The 21,187-nt window shown below is 40.5% G+C and overlaps 1 protein-coding gene across 1 annotated transcript in view; it reads left to right on the plus strand.

Annotated features, from left to right (window-relative positions):
• The window catches only part of cemip (cell migration inducing hyaluronidase 1), an 82,950-nt gene that overhangs the window by 56,004 nt on the left and 5,759 nt on the right, over nt 1-21,187 (plus strand). Inside the window, exons 14-22 of the mRNA XM_061068128.1 lie at nt 2,477-2,546; nt 4,114-4,242; nt 7,736-7,821; nt 10,129-10,260; nt 11,033-11,068; nt 12,068-12,223; nt 13,665-13,845; nt 14,405-14,620; nt 15,154-15,365. Of these exons, the coding sequence (XP_060924111.1) occupies nt 2,477-2,546; nt 4,114-4,242; nt 7,736-7,821; nt 10,129-10,260; nt 11,033-11,068; nt 12,068-12,223; nt 13,665-13,845; nt 14,405-14,620; nt 15,154-15,365 (1,218 nt within the window). The remainder of the gene's footprint in view (nt 1-2,476; nt 2,547-4,113; nt 4,243-7,735; nt 7,822-10,128; nt 10,261-11,032; nt 11,069-12,067; nt 12,224-13,664; nt 13,846-14,404; nt 14,621-15,153; nt 15,366-21,187) is intronic.

Raw genomic sequence — 21,187 nt, forward strand, 5'->3', positions numbered from 1 at the left:
AAGGTGTGAGCACCATCCACCTCCACTGAACTTGGGTGGACACAGATGTTTAACAATCTGGGTAAGTAAAACCACAGCTGTCTGCACAGAGAGAGATACTATTACCAGCTGTTCACTCAAAGAAAGCTATTTTGTAATTTTGGTTGAACTAACCCCATGGAAGTCCATCGGTCAGCATTCTGTTAGTTTTTGAAGCTCAGGATTGTGGTTTATATTCAAGTGTACCAACTTTTCTTGGCATACATTTTTTTACAGGTACCAATTTCGTTAAAGTAGAAGCCAAATAAATTATTATGGTGAAGAGTAAAGCTGTCATCATTTTAACTCAGAATATTTGCTCTTGATGGAAACTCAATTAGCTAAAGAAATGTTTCCTGCCCTTGAGCCAATTCCATATTTCAAAGCCTGAGATCGCAGCAGTCAGAGTGCAGAGAGTTCCTGGTGTGGTGGAGCTAAGCAGTGTGTTGGAATGATTTCAGTTTGTGTGACCTTAACTCTGTGTCACACTGCTGAAGTTTCTTTCCTTCATCAAGGAGCCTCAGTTGAACCTTGACCGGGGCTGACTGATACCTGGATTACAACCACAATCATAATTTAGTTCTCATCAACAACTGGGCTACTACTTGCATGGGCTGATGGGTAGAGGACCATATATCTTTGTTAAGGCTGCATGACTGAAAGGAGAGGTTTACATATAGGTCAAAATAATGGTTGAGGGTTAAGTTTGGATAGAGGTTTGAACTTTGAGGTAGTTGATCTGCTATCAACTTGCATTTTTGTCTAAACAAGAAATATATTGCAGGCCAATATTTATCACAATTACACTATAAATGGCATGAAAGCTGTTTGTCCTTATTGTACCTCTATAATATCTGAACACAAAGGTTTTGGTCCGGCGAAATACAAAAGAAAAGCGTCACCACTGAAAACGTTGTTTCATCTTGCAATTACCTGCATATTGTTCCTGTTGAGATTTGTGAAACATGAGAGGAGGGGAGTTCAGTCGTTGATTCAGCACAATGTGTCTCCTGTGATCACTTGTGATCAGATCTCACTTCACCATCGCAAATAATCATGTATGTCATTAATTCAATTCAATTTTATTTGTATGGCACCAAATCATAATATACATGATCTCAAGGCACTTTACATTGAATTTCAAGACCTTACTTCAAATTATATTTTTAATCAGTTTGAGTGTACAGATGTGTCAGTAATTGATGTGTTAGAGTGTGTGATGGAGTGAGAGGGAAAGAGAGGGGGATAGAAAGGAGCCAGGAGGAGTTTATCTAATTAATGGGTTGTGTGCATCGTTACAAAATAAGATATTACTCATTTGAAATAGCAAAAAAAAAATGTATATGTGGTGGCCAGTGTTAATAATGTGGTCACAAAATATTTAACAGATGTGAAATACTCAGAAGTGTAAAAATCGCTTGGTCCATTATGAAACTTTTGGTTCAGAGGAAGTCGTGGTTCTTTAAATGTGGCCCAGGACACATTTTTGTTCACACAGCAAATAGAATGTGGTCACATGTGTCCCAGACCACTTCCCAATGTGGTCTGAGTGTTCACATTACAAATGTGTCCTCAATGCACTTTGGGAGCATTCATACCTTAAAGGTTCAGTAATTAAGATTTAGTAAAAGGGATCTATTGGAAGAAATTGAATATAAAATAATCTGGTGACGTTTTCAACAGTGTGTTTCACCTAAACTGTAGGAATTATTGTGTTCTTTACCTTTGAAAGAGCCCTTTATATTTTAAATACTTTATATTTACATCGGGACCGGGTCCTCTCTATTGAGGCCACCATGTTTTTTACAGTCGCTCAAACTAGATAAACTAATAACCTTTTGAGTTTTTATGACAACTGAAGGCTGCCAATGGTTCTCTGTCATGTTTGGAAGGGGAGGGTGAGGTGAGGGGTACTCAGCTGCAACATGACACTTCACAACTAGATGTCACTTAATCGTACACACTGAACCTTTAACTTATAGCCTTCCACCTGTGATGGGATCCGTAAGTGTGAATATTAATACCAGTAATAAGCAGAGCTCTATGCTTAGCACCAGAACTCAGAAAAAACATTAGTCCAATAGTACAACCACAAATATCTGTGCGACATCATTTTTTAATGAGCTGCACAAAACTTGGTGTGTCGTCTGTCTGTGAAAAAAAGGGTTTTCAATAAGGTTGTGCCGTAAAGGTTTTTATTTGAGCTCATTTATATCACTTGTCATGAAACCTATGTAGTTTTTATATCAAGATGAAATATTCACTGAATCTTTTTACATGGAACAGAATCTGTGTGCTGCACTGCTGTCAGTCGCTGCCTCTGTTACTGCTGCTGTCTTCTGAGAGCCAGTGTTCACACTTATTTACAGCTACATCACCAGTTCAAATTATTAGTGTGAAATCCAATAACCATGCTCTTTGTCTCTCTTTCCTTCCCAACACACTCCCTCTTTTATAGCGCGACTTCAACTTTCTGGATCACCAACCCCAATAACAACCTCATCAACTGTGCTGCTGCAGGCTCAGAGGTGAGTTTCTCCCTCCAGCTTTTTACTCTCCTCACCCTCCTCTCCCCGTCTTACACTACACTCTCAATATCTCCCTAGGTGGAGGTCTGTCTCATTACTACGTTGCCAGGTCAGATTAATGGCTGTATACTCCTATTAACTTCAGAATCAAGCAGACAACAGACAGAAGCACTGCCGCACTTTCACTATGGTAGAGTGCCAATTATGATCATGCTCCTGGGATTTCACAAGGATACGCCAGGCAGAATAGAATCTCATTCATTCTCTCCAATGTAATAACTTTTCTCATTTGCATTCATGTACGTGCGTAGAACAACAACAAAACAGGCAGGCTGACATGCAGAGTGGTACAGCCGGGGCTGTAGTTATGTGTTTGGAAATGTGAATGTTCTTTTTATATGAATAGACCTCTACATGAATATTTGATCCACAATTTCCCCCCTTTTTTAAGCCAACTGTCTATTTGTGTGTGTTCGAAAGTTGTGCACCCCCAGAACAGAAATGAATAAGACAGACATTCAAAATGTGCAAGGGTTCGGGCTCTGTTCTCTTGATGAGCTTTGGATGAATCCAGAGGTATTCAGTTATGTTCAAATCAGATAAATGTTCCAATGGTGTTTCATCAAGTAGCTCCAGCAGATTCTGAATTTTTGGATCATTGCTGTATAAGCCAGAATCTTTTCTTTACAAGTAATTTGCATCTTTGCATTTTAGTGAAATTATTTTGCCTCTTGTTGAACAAACCCCTAAGTAAAGTGATTCAAAGTAGTTAGATGTTCTTTTCATAAATGCAGCTTTTTTCTCCAACCAATGTAGGCTGTAGTCAAAGAGCTCAGTTTAGATTCCATCTGTCCAAAACCCTTGCTTCCCTCTGACTGGTTTATCAACACGTTTCTGTCCAAACTTCATGGTGTTGATGTCTGTGATGAGGTAGCAAGTAAGGTTTCCCTCTGATGACTCATCACTTCTGCACAATGGAACAGTGAAGCACAACTCCTGTGTCAGCCACAGTATCCTGAGCTCCCTTCCACTAATGTGCAGGGTTTTTTAATTATTTCCTCTCTGTCCGGCACAGTTTTATCTCAAAGTTCTCTTGGTCCTCCAGACCTTGTCTGGATTTTCACAGTTCGTCTTGGCTGCAATTTCTTCATGACATTTCATACTGAAGAAATTTCGGGCCGGAGATATTTCTAATTTGACAGCCTGCCCTGCTATGAAGGAATCACTTGGCTTCATTTTCAGATCTTCGGTAGCTTATGAGTTACCAAAAAGCTGGAGGTTTAATAAATCAATGAAGTTTTGAGACTTTATGAGAGAATTTTTCACACACCACATACTGTTTATTTGTTTAACTTTTTGGATTGTTAAGTTCATGAAGTTCATTTGCTGCAGGCGTTTTAATGGAGTATTTGCATGCTTCTCTTAAAAAATACAACTGTGTGTGTGTCTGTGTGTATGTGTGTGCGTTTGTGTTTGTTTGTGTGTGTATGTGTGTGTGTTTGTTTGTGTGTGTGTGTGTGTGTGTGTGTGTGTGTGTGTGTGTGTGTGTGTGTGTGTAAACCCTCAGGAGACAGGCTTCTGGTTCATCTTCCACCATGTGCCCACCGGCCCCTCAGAAGGGCTGTACTCCCCTGGACACACAGAACACACTCCTATGGGCCAGTTCATCAACAACAGAGCACATTCCAACCACAGGGTGAGTCTGAGCATGAACGTAGCTGCAGGTAAAAAAAAGGAACTGTAACCAGGGACATGTGTATTTACCTCAACTGCAAAGATAAGAGGCTTTAATTTGAGGCAGGCTTCTTTTTGAAGCAGGCCTTTATTTCTAATTCTCTTCATAAAGGAATGTATAATTGGTCATATTTTAGAAGGTGTAGTAAGTCCCATTTAACTTTGCTTCCTTATTCTTTTTTTTCCTTTGAGTATACAGAAATCAATTTATTGTGGGTCGTTAGCAGTCATACCACATGCATCAGCAATGACAAAGCCAAGTGGCTACACACATATAGACCCTGTGATTAACGGGACAATGATACTTGGATAATATACGGAAAACAAATCCACAACAATAAAGTGTTGAAAATATCATGATTATATTGCTGAATTTATTTAGAAATGTGCATGATGCTTAACTATCATGCACCTTATGTGACAGGCACATTACATTTAATTACAGTTTTTTTCCTCAGGCCTGGATTTGGAGGCCAGTTTTTGTTTGCGTTGCCAACACCCCTCTGAGGAGGAGTCTTGTTGACTGTTTGTGTTTCTTAGGTTTACTCACCCATTTATGTTCTCACATAGTGTTCTGATTTGTTTTGGGTCATTCTGATGTCACACTCTGTTCCTGAGTGTTGTTAGATTGTCCAAGAACTAACTGGAACAATATTAGGTAAACATGCAGAGTATATGGTTGGACGGTGTATGAGCGTGCTGAATTGTTTGCTCCTTTTTTTTAAAAACAGACATGAAGCTGGCGTCTTGGTCATAGCACAGTTATGTCTCACTAGCCTGAATGCAGACAACATTGTAAGCCAGTGTTACCTAACTTGCCATAACACCAGTAGTTTGTGCTTTAGCTGTGTGCATTCTTCTGTTTTGTGCGAAGTCCCCAACTTCATGGAAGTGCATTATTAAATTGTGGAAAGGCCTCTGAACCATTATTTAGACACAGGCTCAATAAACATCCCACAGAAAGAATGACAATACAACTAGAGCCAGTGTTCCTAGAATTACCAATGTTTTTTTCCTTTCTTCTGTGTAACTATGAGTCATTATATCAAAGTGACCTGATAATGTTTGTTACTGGTTTATTGGTGTGCGTTTTTTCTAATGTGTTACCAGGGCTGACAACCAGCAGCTTTAACATCATAGTGATTCATTATTTACTCATTATTTCCAGTATTTGTTTTTAATAAATCTGTAATTAATCAACATGGAAATGAGAAAGATTTCACAGTGTCACATGTGACCTGCTGTGTAACAAAGAGAGGAATAGCAATAGGTGAGCAGTGGGCATAACAAAAATTGAGGACAGGTGAGAGAGCGAGAGGAGAGCAAGAGGAGAGCGAGCCAAAGCAGAGGGATGAGATGGAGAGCACAGTAGAGAGTTTAGAGGCGCCTGCGGCAACAAGCACAGCACAGCTCCAGCAGAGATTTATGAGGCGCTGGTGGAGAGGAAGTGTTATTGTTATCTCCCTCCTCTCTCTGCCCCCAACTCTGATCTCTTTTCTCTACTGCCTCTCTCTTTCCTTCCCTTTTTCACTTAGAATTTGGATCATCCTAATGGGGGCATAACGCATGTCAACCTCCTACCCCAGGATGTTTGTGAGAGAAAAGGTCATGTCGGGGCTGTAGGTTGGGCATTCACAGAAGCAGCTCAGTGATGGGGTCCAGGTTTAGAGGCGACTGGCTGAGGATGGCTTTTATCATTATTACTGTTTTCATTTAACTTGGAACAGTCCGATGAGGTTAACACTTAACGTTGCTTCGCTCATCTTTGGAGCCGTGTCGGCTGCTTCTGACGGGTGAGCCCTAAGATTAGTTATAAGACAGTCTAGTTTGCCATCTACAGTGTAGAGCCGAAAACACCTCCACCAATGCGATTGGTCAGAAGCATGCATTGGAAGAACCCTGACAATACAGCTGCAAACCAAGATCACTACTCAGCAGACACCGGCTCCAAATGACATCAAATGTGAAAGAGGGCAGTACCTGGATCCAGGATATTTGAGCTTTTTTTTTTGCAGGAGGAAGTTGAGAACATCAGCATCCATCTTTATGTACAGTCTATGATGTAGCCAGGTACTACAATAGTACCATATATGTCAAGCACACAAAGGTATTTTTTACTTATGCTGTATACTTTTGCTCTTGTATTTTCCGACTTTAGGCAGGAGATAAAAAGACAGTATACTCTTTCAATTTAAAGTCAGGAATTATTTAAGCAAAAGGTCAGTAGGTCAAGCTTTATTGAACCTACCACAGAGATTGTCAGGGACTAGGAATCGTAGGATAGTCAAGACTAATAATATAAATAAGAACAGATGCATTTGATCTCATGCACTGCTACTAATTCAGACCTGAGCCTGATTAATTTGTTGAAGAAGCCAATAAACAAGCTTCACAATGACACTCACACTCTCTTCCTGCATGAGAGGAGGAAGTAACCCTATGTTTTCAGCGCAACTAAAAAGTCTGTCATTAAGTAATAATTGCTATGACCACAGTGTGACTTCAGTTGGAAAGTTTGGGAGTGTTTTCATATTATTTTTATATTAATTCCAAATAGAGAGAAGGTTTTGTTGAAACCCATGGTTAACAAAGTCTGCAACCAGCAGTCCTCCAATCCATACGACCATATAGACCATTTGTCTCTACTAACAAATAAGCAAACATCACCATGGAGACAATAATAAAGATGCAAAGAAAGACGTGGTTGTGTGCCGACACCAAACTGCTTGGTTAGGTTTGAGAACAGATCATAGTGTGGGTTAAAATACATTCTTAAAGGATAGAGGATGTTTGTTGTCATGGTTACATAAAAAACCTGAGGTTAAGGTTGTGGATAAAAGAGAAAAATATTGATTATCAGTTCCACACGGGAAACAAAGAGTGGTCTCCTATAAAACTCCTGTGGTATATCAGTCCATCCATCCTCCATAACCTCCTCCTCCCTCATGCGAACTTTGTCCCCTGGCTTTTTCCATTGCTGCCATTATAATTACTACAGCCACTGGAGATCGCCTTGTAATAAAATATATGGGTCGCAATAAACAGCTTGACGACCTATTCACGGCCAAATCACAATATACATTATCTCATGGCACTTTACATAGAAGGTCAAGACTTTATCTTGACCTTCTATGTAATGAATAGAGAAACCCAACAGTTCCCACAATGAGCAGCACTTTGGACAATGTGGAGAGAAACCTCCCTCAATAACTGGAAGAACCCTCTAGTAGGACTCAATGTGGGCGGCCATCTTCCTCGTCAGGTTGGGGTGAGGGGGAAAAATGGGGAGGCGAGGAGAGAAAGGTCAGGAAGCGGGGGGGGGGGGTTATGTTACATTTAAACATGTAATTATAATAATAACCTATCCTTTCTTACTTTTAACTCTATTGTGTGGGTTTAGTGTCATATGTGTACCTACTGCGTTCAACATATAGATCTTATTCTTTATGTTCCAGGCTGGAATGATCCTCGATAATGGAGTAAAGACCACCCAGGCTAATGACAAGGACAAGAGACCCTTCCTCTCTCTGATTGGAGCCAGGTCAGTCTCCTCAGCCTATGAATATTACCCTGTATGAGAAAACTGAAGTCAAATCACACCCAGTGTAAATCAGCCTGATGGATCTTCTGCACTATGTAACTGTTGTGTTTCCTGTTGATGTCTTGTAACCAACAAATATAGAACCACAGTAGGGAGAGTCACTTTAAATATCGATCAAACACAAGTCTGAGAGACTCCCATTAAAATCAGCTTAAGTAAAAAAGTAGAACACCAGCCTGTGTACCAAGCGTGTGAAAGAACCAGTGTGTCATCCTGACCTGACACACATCCTCTTCAGCTCAGTGATGCTCCTCCAAATGGGAACATGTTGTCTTTGTCAGAAAACATTCTCAGCAGAGGTATTTCTGGTCCTAACTGGACTTTTGACTGATGTTCTATTTTGTCCTGCTGATATCATTTTAAATGATTTAATGTAACCTATCAGAGTTAGAATCCTTAGTTTGTCATCACACCTCATATATAAAGCTATAGCCAGCAGTTGTTCATTAGCTATTCAGTGTGTTTGCACTCTATTCTTGTGACTCTGCTGCTGGAATCAAATTGTATTTTCTTATCACGACTGGATTAAAGACCACTTTACTTAAGTCTGAGCAGTTTCAATATTGATTTAAGACATTGAAACTAAATGGGGTCAAATCAGAGCAAAGAATACATCCCAAAAATTTGAGTGACACTTAGTAGAGTGCAAACTCCACCAAGGCCCAACAGTCACCTTATGAAACCACATCTACATTCACTACAACCAAATTTTTATTTGAAGCTTCAACAAATGGCACACACTCATAAATGTAAATCCATGAATTATACTCTGAGATATCAATTAAAATATTTTGCAATGTTAGAGAATTTCATAAAAACATTACTGGATCAGCCCTTGTGCCAAGATTTAATGGGCTCTTCCATTGGACATTTCCCATCCTTCTGCTAAGTTTTCCAGGAAGTCTCTTATAGTCCTACTAAACAAACAAACAAAAACAAATGGAGTGGGGTGAAAACATAACCTCCTTGACGGAGGTAAAAAAGAACCAAATCAACCAGTGTCCTTGTGCTTTTGTCTCCATACATAGATAAACAATGTGTCTATTGAGCAGATTTTGACAGATTTTGACAGATTTAATTCAGATTGGGTTTGTGGTCACTTTTATGTGTCAATCTAAATGCACTTTCATTCACATTTTTATGGAAACTCAAACTATGAATCGTACAAGATATGAATTATTCCTGGCACAGTGTTACACGTTAACTCTCAGAGTATGATATCTTTGCAGACAGCTGAAGGTAAACCCACATGTCTAAAATGAGGATGTTTGAATACACTATGGATTATGAGCATTATCTGGCCTGGAAATGACAGAAGAATAAAATCATTGTTCTGTCCGTAGGACTGAGAGCTGAGCAGCCTCTCTAGCAGTGGCATTAACTCATTAGACCCACATTAATTGTTGTCATTGCCATTATTATAAGATATTTGAAATTAGCTCATAAATTAGTTGAAATCATGAAACATGGACAATAGATAACATTGTTAGCAATAACTGATTGACTAAGTACCAAGCTCTGATATGTATGTTATCAATATGTTGAAGGCACATGGCAAGACTTCCTGTTCACATTCCAGTCTTAGTAGAGCAGCCTATTAGGACACACCTGCATACAGCCCAAACTTCAGCTACTCTTAGGTCCACTGTTACACAAGCAGCCAGATTCAAAGGCCGAAAAGATTGACTAAAGACCAGTCTCAGGAGGAAAACATCTCAAGATCAGACCCAAGGGTTGAACCAGACCTGAGTATTACAGCTCTCAGTCACATATGAGGGATTCACTGGAAGCCATTCCTGCAATAGAGTGGATGTTATGTGGAAAAGACAAACTGGCGTATGCTTGAATTTCATATATTGCAGGAGACAACATTGTATTGTATGTTCAGCATTACAGTGCTGGACAGCATTGTTGACTGCCCCCCAGTTTTCTTAAAACAATGTGCCTCTCAGCCCTGTTTTTTTAATTGCTCTGTAGATACATATACACCAGCTGCTCCTCCTCTGCATCACAAACACATCCAGTGTCACTTTAAACTGAAACAATAGGATAATTAATTATCAAAATACACTTGACTGAAATCTGAAGGAATTTTGCTTTGAAACGAGAGAAGATGTTTCTGCAGACATAATCATTGAAGTTATGAGTTGCCCTGAATATTGCAGGAAAGAAAAAATCGTCCAATGCAAACACTCTTTCTCCCCTCCTTGAATATCTGTGTTGTTGCATGTGTCTTGAATTGTTTAGGTACAGCCCTCACCAGGGTGCTGACCCCTTCAAACCCAGAGTCCCTGCTCTCATCCACCACTTTGTGGCCTATAAGAACCAGGACCACGGAGCCTGGCTGAGGGGAGGAGATGTGTGGCTGGATGACTGCCAGTGAGTACTGCAAGAACATTTGGATCCAAAACAGTAAATATCACAAAATAGTTAAGTAACCATACACACAGTGAGCACTTTATTAGGAACATATGTATCCAATCAGCCAATAATGTGGCAGCAGTACACAGAATCCTGGAGGTACAAGTCAGGAGATTTAGTTTATGGGTAACACTATTGTTGGTTTGAGTTTTTCTAAAACTACTGATCCTGCCCTGAGTCAACAGTCCAACCTGTTGGTGGTGGTGTGATGTAATTAATGTTTTTTTGACAAACATTGGGTTTTAATACAAATCAATCATGATTTAAGTGTCACAGTTTATCAGAGTATTGTTGCTGAACATGTTCATCCCTTTGTAGGCACAGTTTATCATCTTTTAATGGACCCCTCTAGCAGGTTAATGATCCATGTCACAAAGTAAAAGTCTCAAACTGGTTTCATGAACATGACAGTGCCTTCAGTGAACTTCAGTGACCCCCTCTGTCACCAGTAGAACCTTTGGGATGTGGTCGAACGGTCAGTGTCAGTGCAAGTTTTATGTTCCTAATAAAGTGATCACTGAGTTTATGTTTGTTGTCAACTTTCGGCTGAACGTAGAGTTTCAGAATGGGTTCTGTTTTTTTCCACCACATTTGATGACAGAGAAGAAAGTAAGAAATTAATTCCTATCTACTAATAACTTTTTTACCTCCTCCAGGCTGTGTGTGTGTGTTCTCAGGAGCTTCAGACTGATACTGTTGCAGCATTAATATTCTCTTTTTCTCTTTTTAGATTTGCTGATAATGGTATAGGCCTCACTCTGGCAAGGTAAACCAGCCTCCTTATATTTGTTTTTGCTCAGTTATTGTGTATTCTCCTCTCTCTCTCTCTCTCTCTCTCTCTCTCTCTCTCTCTCTCTCTCTCTCTCTCTCTCTCTCTCTCTCTCTCTCTCTCTCTCTCTCTCTCTCTCTCTCTCTCTCTCTCTCTCTCTCTCTATCTCTCTCTCTTAATATATTGCTTGTCCCTGTGAAGATATGTAATAAGACCATAATTTAGACTGTTTTCCTGTTCTCAGTAAGTGTTTGTGGTCTGTCTGTGTGAATATGTTTGTTCTATTAAAACAGACTGTCTTATAGTTAATATCTCAGATGACATTTTTCACAGATGTGGCATACAGATTGTTTGAAAAACATATTTACTCCACAAGGAAACACAATCACAGTTTTGTTCACTTGAATAAAATAGATAACACTTTAATAGTCCCTCAACAGAGATGTCAGCCATCATTGGAAGTAATAAATAAGTTAACACACAATATTAACACCAGGAAATATAAAAGTAGAGCATAAAATACAGATTGTAAACACAATATATAGTGTGGGCATATTTGTGTACAGTGTCACAAAGCCATTGAGTAACCATCCAATCGCACAGATAGAAATTTCCATTGCACAGTTAAATGACCTATAAATAGTGCAGTCGAAGAATTGGTAAGACTGGTAGCAGAGCCAGTTGTACAGTCTAACGGCTAAAGGAAGAAACAACGTCTCTCATTGAAGGATGGGACCAGTTGTCTATCAGAGATGACAGCTTAGCTCTTATTCTCCTCTGCCCAACCCCCTCCACTGGGTCAAGGGGTAGATACAGTCTGCTATGGCCCTTCTTGTAAAGAACAGTGGCAATGTCTTGATCATAAAGGGATTTCCCACTATCGGACCGTTTAGGCATTTTAACTATCTTTACAACAATGATACTTCTCCTACATCTACTATCTCCAGTGCCACTACTGGTTCTTTCAGCCTCTAACTCTCCCTTCTATATGTGCAGCGGAGGGACTTTTCCAGATGATGACGGCTCTCGTCAGCAGGTGAAGAACTCACTTTTTGTGGGTGAAAGTGACAACCGTGGGATGCACCTCCTTGACAACCAGATCTGGGGCCCTGGGGGCTCTGATCCCACTGGCAGGACCTTGCCACGGGGCGTGTACGTAACGCTCATTTCCTCTTTTAGTGCTATGTTTAAGTTTTTACCCACAAACTCTCAGCTGCCTAAACTGCAACCACAAATATTGTTCGTAGCCTATAGAAACTTTAGGATTGATAATTTGTCAGATATTTTAAGCCAGTTGCCTGAGGAGTCATCTGCCAAGGTGGATATGTCTCAGAGCAGGATTACACAAAAACTATATGGAAACTATTTTATTGATCCAGGAATTATTGTTTTCTATCTTTAACATTTCGAGAGATGGAGACAGTTGGTGCTTTTGGCATGTATGCGCTTTACTGCGTGCCATTGTAGTTTAAAAGCTAGGTGTGCTAGGTAGGTCCTGACGGTATAATGTCTTTGTTGTCAAGGACACTGTGATCCCGGTATGGTATATTGGTGACCCAGTGGAAAATCTCAATGTCATATATATTGCTGAATTTCCAGTAGTATAGAAATTACAGATTTGCTGGATAAGGAGAGGTCAAAGAAGACCCACCTGCCGATGACATTGATCCAGACCTTGACAGAATCATGTACAAAACTATTATACACTCAAAACCAATACACCAGTAAATTAATTTCAACCATGATGCCTAGACATCTTAACTTTTCCAGCCAAACGTAGCCCAGTTTAAACTGTGGCACACATCAAGTTGACAGTTTTTAGCACAGCTGCTGTTTGTCAAAGAGCAGAGTGAGAACGATTTGACAGACACTTTTTAAGTCCAAGTATTTTGGGTGCAGTTGAAGCTTAATGCTGGCTGGTATTCAGACATGGTATTCTCGAAATCAGCCCTGTGCCCCAGCCCACTTGGCAGAGTAAAGAGGGAATGTCTCAACAGCAGTATTATTAGATAATCCTTTATTGTGTGGGAGAAATAGAACTCCATATGAAGGGCTTCTGTTTGGCTTTTCCCTTTTTAGACTGACATTCTTTGATGGAACCAGATGAACACGGGCACATCATTGATTAGGTGCTCTCACGCTGTGCAGTGTAGAACAGTTGATAGAGGCCACTAGATAGAAAAAAGATTCTCATCACCATCCATTGCAGAGAGTCGTGCACACACAATGGTGCTTTTTTCCCTGTACCAGCACTTACCTGTGTCTGACCTTGAAAGCATCAGACTGAATGTTGACATTCTATTTCCAAACCTGACACTGCCTTATCCTCGTGGAATTATCGTGGTACCTGAGGTATAGTCACAGTTACAGCTCTACTAATCAATCATTGTAGATGAACAATGGATTAAATGAATGAGTATAATGTGATCCATTGTTGATCTAAAAAGATTGATTGGCCCAGTTTTATTGATTGGTGGCTTCTTTCAGTTGATGGTGTGTGTGTGTGTGTGTGTGTGTGTGTGCGTGTGCGTGTGCGTGTGTGTGTGTGTGTGTGTGTGTGTGTGTGTTTGTGGGATCCGTCTTTTCCTTGCAGTGATTTTCCAATCCGCGGCATGCAGATTTATGACGGACCCATCAATGTGCAGAACTGTACATTTCGGAAATACACAGCTCTGTCCGGACGGCACACCAGTGCCTTTGGCTTCAGGCTCAACAATTCGTGGCAGAGCTGCCCCAACAATAACGTCACTGACATCACCTTTGACCACGTACCCGTAAGTCACCATTCGTGTGAAATACACAAAAACAAATGGACTGAGTAACCCTTATTTTTTTCATATTAAAAAATGGAAAAAAATAATGGTCATTGAAAAAGCAAGCTAATATAGGATGTGGCAAGTGGACTCCACTCTCTGTAAAAGTGCCTTGTGGGCAGCGTACTCAGACCTCAAGATCGACTGAACAAATTACCTTGGGGTGATTTATTGATACTGGACTCTCTGGGGAGGCGTGTTCTGTTTTGGTGAATAAGTTAAGAAGAGCCCCTGTGTAAAATAATTCCTCATGCATAAAAAATTACTGCAAATTACCCGCTGAATTTTTCTTGATCAAAAATCAAATTAGAAATAACACAAAAATGAATTCAAATTATTCAAATGATTCCAAACTTTTATCACCACCAGAGAATTTTGTGTTCTGTAAACTGTACTAGCTGAAATCCAGATCAAGCTCAAAAAAATTTAACAATTGGAAGATTTAAAAACCTACATATGTGCACAAAATACTCACAGGGAGGTTCACATGAATGCCTCTCACCATTTGTCTCCACTGTAGATCACATCTCGGGTGTTTTTTGGGGAACCGGGTCCCTGGTTTAATAAGATGCAGATGGATGGGGACAAAACAACAGTGTTCCATGATATTGATGGCTCTGTCAGCGAGTATCCCGGAGCCTTCCTGGTTAAAGAGGACAATTGGCTGCTCCGTCACCCTGACTGCATCGACGTGCCTGACTGGAAGGCTGCGATCTGCAGCGGTCATTATGCGCAGGTAAGGGTTGTAATCAGGGGTCAAACTCACGTATCACACCACATCAGCCTCCTCAAGCACAAATCTACATTCTGTTACACCCTGTCTGGCATTAGTTGATTCCATGCATTTTAAAATCCCAATCAAAGTTCTGTGAAATCACAAATAAGCCCAGAATAGTATTAGTTCTGTGTGAAATGAGAATCAATCATGAATATGAATATAAATATAGTTTATAGGGGGGCTTGGGCTATTGTTGATGGTTTATTCTGTTGATAAACTTTCCTTAAAACTTCTTTAAATATTATATAATTATATAATTGATTTCTGGTGGTTGGAAAAATTTGCAATGCTAAAACAGCTCTTGAGCAAATAAGGAGACTAATTAATTATGTTTTAAAAATATGTTATTTATGATATTCAGTGCATGTGTTTTGGGAAATTTGCTGTATTGGTTGTATTAGGTCTAAATGGCTCAATGGATCAAATAACAGGTACACCAGGGATCCTCAATTCACAGCAGCCCTCCGACTCAATGGTTGTGTTCTCCTCAGATCTATGTGCAGACACGTAACCCTGCCAACCTAAACATGTACATGGTGAGGGATGAGTATCCTGATCGGCCCCTGATGCTAGAGGGCGCCTTGGGGAAGAGAAAACACTACCAGCAGTTCCAGCCTGTGATCACACTGGCCAAAGGCTACACTATACACTGGGACCAGGCGGCGCCTGCTGAGGTCACCATCTGGCTCATCAACTTCAACAAGTCAGTGGACACATGAGCCACACCTGTGACAGCACACAACACACACTCATGATAAACAACCACCGTCACCATGTACTGTTTGACCAGAGGAGAAACATTTAGTTTATTTATCAAGGGTTTTTGTTCAACATGACTTAAAGGTTCAGTTTGTAAGATTTAGTTACTGCTTGTGGTGAAGTTTCATGTTGCAGCTGAATACCCCTCACCTCACCCTCCCCTTCCAAACATGAAAGACAACCTGTGGTAGCCTGTGTCATAAAAACTCTAAAGATGTCTAGTTTGTCCAGTTTCTGTTGGGTTACTGTAAAAGAAACTTGGCGGCCTCCATAGGGAGGACCTGCTCAGAATAAATTTGAAGTATTTAAGGATAAAGGGCTCCTTCTAGAGTAAATAAAAACAACAATTTGTACAACTTAGATGAAACACACTAGTGAAAACATCACTGAGATTTGTTTATATTCAATTTCTGCCAATAGATCCCATTCACTTAATCTTACACACGGGACCTTCGATAAGTAAGACTCAATAGCTCATTACTTTTTTACTTAAAGCACACACTCACACACCCACACATATGCACTTAAGACAGAAAATAGAGGCTGCACACAAGGCAACTTCTCACATATCAAACTAAACTTTAACTATCTTTGACCGAGCAAAATTAAAATACTATAAAATATTGTCCTGTCCCCTCGTTTCTAAAATAACCATATTCTCATATTCCTGTCAAAAGTATCACAAACCAGTTCAGCAAAGTAATGCTTGACTGATAGGGGAAATTGACTTTTCCTCCCTGGTGTGATGTAGCTCAAATTTAAATGACTACAGCATACTTGCCTGTAGTCATTTAAATTTGAGCAGAATATTTGGAATGAGAACAGCTCTCTGTCCATACCCAAGTTTTTTTTTTTAAAAGGTTTATGGCAACATATTTGTCTCTAAGCCCTATGACACAAATTGTGATTTGTGAATATGGGTTTGGACCAGTTTTCTTATCGTCAGTTCAGATACCACAGCATGTGAGTTACAGTTAAAAACACTAAGCTGAACTAAAGTGCCACGAAATTTAAAATAATTACTTGTGGAAACTTGCACCCGCAAGTTATCTTGATAATGATGCTGTGAAATAGTAACAATTTTGCGGGTGATTTGTATTATTATTGTCATTACTATCATTGCACAAAAGCTCCTTACTAATAGGCATACAATCAATAACTTCATGTTATTATCCTGGGTGCACAATTTTTATTGTGTTGTCTACGAGATGATAACCTGCAGACCTAGGAACACGTTTGTGCAGGACAACTTCCTCCTATTGTACAAAAAGAGGCCAAAGTGTATGGGTGCTTCCATCTTGTCTTTTTCCTTTTTAGTTTAGTGCCATCTGCTAACATGTAGAGGGCAGGGTTTATGACCAAAACTACAACCAGCAATGGGGGCAATCCACATATTTTGTCTTCATTTTTGGGGAAATTTGATGTTGTCCATCTTTATATACAGTCTGAAGTCTGCGCAGGTTATTTTCCTTTTTCCTTAAACTGCACATCAGAAATGTGGTTTGAAGCATATGTTTGAGCTTCAGGACCATTTTATATTTTACATCCTGCCAAAATGGAAATAGCCAACAACTCTGCTTGAACGCATCCTGTGCTGCTGCACCACTGCTAACTAATGCTCCCGCTAGACACCAACTCACCTTTTTGATCAGCTAGTTCTCGACCAGCATTTGACCTGTTTACAAGCCTGGTACTTTGAACACAGAGAGTAGCCCCTGGACTTCATATATTTCGATCAACCATCCATGATGTGATTTACAGCTTGTACTTTACTCTCAGCTCCTCCATCACACTGAGCGGACACCATGGAGAGGGAAAAGGAGGTCGAGAGGTAGAAGGCAATGGTGTCTCATTCAGTAATTGGAGCGGTGTCAAATGTCATGGACCACACTTCTTAGATTACAGGTTGTTATGTTTGTCGGTGGATAAAAACTTCCCTGATCAAACATGGACTGTTGTCAGATGTGGACACCCTCATCTTTCTCCAGCAATTTACTGCCTCCTGCTGACCTTTAACCTCTTTCCAGTGGATGCTGGATTTTGCTCTGGTGTTGTGGAAAAGGCAATGTTATTTATAAATTACCTTATAGACACAGAGGAAGATTCAAAGCAGATTCAATAGGCTGTCACTTCTTCAGGGTATTAGCTGTTTCACTCATGTAGTGTTCCCCACAACTGTCACATGCAGTATCAAAGAACTTTCCAAGCCTTAACAAGCTCTGAACTAAAAAGCAAAAACATACCTGTTTGTGAGGGGGAAAATGTATGTGCCATTAATCCCATTTGTATGAAAATACTTGGAGAGAGATCCAACAGGCTTTAGGATTGTAGCCAGGAGGAGTCAGGTCTTTCACTCCACATTTCAGAGGGATCAGTTAGAAGAGAGCGAAGTACTTTCGTGTTTATATGTGCTCAGATGAAATCATAGGATCTATTTCGCTGAAGGATGCTGGGACATCGAAAGGAGAACTCCACCAATTCCACATATCAAAGTTTGGGTACAGGTGTTGGGGCGGTAAATGGTAAATGGATTTGTATAGCGCTTTTCTAGTCTGATGAAGACCACTCAAAGCGCTTTACAGTACAGTTTCACATTCACCCATTCATACACGCATTCATATAGTGCATCTATTTGCAGCACTTAGTTATTCTATGGGGGGCCATTCAGGGTTCAGCATCTTGCCCAAGGACACTTCGGCATGCAGATGGTTCAGACTGGGGATCGAACCGCCGACCTTCAGGTTGGAGGACGACCACTCTACCCCTCAGCCACAGCCGCCCCGGCGGTATAACTGCTTGTGTAGGGAAAAGTTGTGTCAAGTGTTTTGTGATGCCAGAGGGAGCTGAGGGGTAAAGCCCGCTCCCACACCTACTGGCACGGCTATCACAAGGCTTTGTGTAATCAACAATTGTGGTATGCAAGACAAACCATGGTCACAGTCAGTGGTTAAACTCTGGTGGCCTGCACACAACCATCCACTTCCCTCAATGGAAGATGAAAGTGTTAGAATCATTCTTCACAATGCTTCCTTCTGCTCAGTCCAACATTTAGAATTTATTATCACATAATGTCCTGTAACACAATCCATGGCACAATTGTCATACAACTCTCAGTCATTGTTGAAGAGCTTATATAGATTATTTGTCTGTATTTTTGACCTCCTCATCCAAACAATTTCCTGGTCAACATTGCACTTCCTGGTTTTTCAGTAGCACATCTGCCAAGTTTTTCATTCAAAGTCAAATTGTCTGAATTGATATATCCAAATATCTGGTTGGACAAGTGTTTTCTGACTATGTATGAATTCACAAGTATTTATGGAAATGCTCTGTATTTAAATAGCACTCCTCCATTCTAGATTCCCATTCAAATCATGCTACAGTTTTCTATTCATTCATTAACACTCATATTCATACAATTCATCTATGCGCAGCACTTTCTCTATCACATATCACTCAAACACTGTGGCACAGTCATCAGGGGTAATCTGGGGTTCAGTGTCTCGCCCAAGGACACTTAGTGGACAACCCACTCTGTCTCCTGAGGCACAGCCGCCCTGTTCTGGCATAGAGAGAAGTTCAAACCTTGCTTACTCACACACTCCACTTGGCCAGTTTCTGTGTTACATGAGCACAACTCTTGTTTCGAGAATTCAATTATACGGAAAGCGAAGGGGTGTCTTAGACTCTGAAAAGCCCTTTGTTAGAAGTATACTGATGAGTTAATCTTTCATGAAGTGGTTGAATTGCTACCCAGTTATAAAGAGAAAATACAGGGAGCGAGCACATAAACAAAATAAAGTGTTGTGGGTGATGGCAGGGGAAGTTAGCTGACAAGATTCATTTTGTTTTCCTCACTAATCCTACGTAAAGGACTTCTGTAAATGGCAGGGCAGCTCCTGAGGCCACTCAGATGAGGAAAGTAATCTGATGGAGGCCGTTAGCTCATTCCTCTCACTCCTGTTATTTACAAGGGTTGACCACAGAAAGGCGAGTCTCACTTTGTGCTCCTCCTTTCAAACAGTGTGGCCCTCGGCTATTTAAGCTGCATAAAGGAAGATCGTCATTTCAAGCACGTCAGCTATTCCCTATGGCCTGAATCCACCCTGACATGGACAGTGTAGAACCAAAACAGTATATTTCCATTGATGGTGCATACACCAGTGACCCCATCTACAGTTTGTGCACGAATACAGCAAGTGAGATTGATTCTCTGCAGAAAGAGCTGAAATATGACTTGTTTATTTTTTTAAACAGCTGCTGTCTTATTTTAAGGCTATACTAACCGATCGTGGATTTGGGGGGAGATTGGTTGAATACAATTAAGTTATTCTAGCCTTTTTTCTGAATAAAGCTTTGGTGCCATGTTTAAAAGCTATTTCAATCAATCAATCAATCAAGTTTTATTTGTATAGCCCACATTCACAAATAACAATTTGTCTCATAGGGCTTTAACATTGTGTGACATCCTCTGTCCTTAACCCTCAACAAGAGTAAGGAAAAACTACTAAAAACCCTTTTCACAGGTAAAAATATGTAGAAACCTCAGAGAGAGCCACATGTGAGGGATCCCTCTCTCAGGACGGACAGAAGTGCAATAGATGTCAGGTGTAAGAAAACATCATCAGGATTTTTAGCAGCATCCATTAGGCTAAACATTTTTCAATACTATGTGTCAGGCAGTCCCGCTGCAATCACAGTCTCTGGCCAGCAGCAAGACCACGATCCAGCATCAGGATGGATCCACTATAATCCACAGTCATTGTCCACCGCCGCCAGTTAGAATCCATTATCAGCTGCCGCCTCGGTCGTGGTCCCTCATCATCCGATGCCAACGCGACAAAGGATCCTCCATTACAACGACGATCAGCTGGCACGATACAGAATCCACCGAACTGGATCCACCATTGCGACCTCCGACACGCGATCCACAATCATAATCCATGGTGCGGCCACAGCTGTGGCCCTGCATCCGCGGGCGCTAAGGCACAGAAACTCCGGGAAAGGGGTCAAGTTAGTAACATGTACTGATCAGATAAGAATTATCTTGATGTGATAAATATGGAGAAAAGGAAGGAGAAGCAGGAAAGAGAAGCTCCGTGTGTCTTGTGTCATAAATTCCCTGTGCGTCTTAGCATCATCAGGGGTTTTTGCCATTTAATCAAATTTGGAACATCGCACAAATTAGCTCTAACTATAAGCTTTATAAAAAAGGAAGGTTTTGAGTCTACTTTTAAACGAACAGAGCGTGTCTGCCTCCCTAACTGAAAGTGAGAGATTATTCCACAGCAGTGGGGCTTGATGGCTAAAAGCTCTGGCTCCTACTCTACTTTTAGAGACTTTAGGGACAACAAGTAAACCTGAGTTCTGGGATCGGAGTGCTCTAGTAGGTTGATATGGAACTAACATCTCTTTAAGGTAAAGAGGTGCCATATCATTAAGGGCCTTGAAGGTGAGGAGGAGAATTTTAAATTCTATTCTAGATTTAACAGGAAGCCAGTGTAGCGATGCTAATACTGGAGAAATGTGCTCTCTTTTCTTAGTTCTCGTCAGGACACGTGCTGCGGCATTTTGGACCAGCTGCAGAGTCTTTAACGACTTACTGCTGGAGCCTGATAATAGTGAATTACAGTAGTCCAGTCTCGATGTAACAAAGGCGTGGACTAGTTTTTCTGCATCTTTTTGCGAAAGGACATGTCTGATTTTTGAGATATTACGCAAGTGGAAAAACGCGGTCCTAGAAATTACTTTTAAGTGACTATTAAA

Source organism: Limanda limanda, chromosome 3 (assembly GCF_963576545.1).
Source record: "Limanda limanda chromosome 3, fLimLim1.1, whole genome shotgun sequence".
Classification (NCBI taxonomy): domain Eukaryota; kingdom Metazoa; phylum Chordata; class Actinopteri; order Pleuronectiformes; family Pleuronectidae; genus Limanda; species Limanda limanda.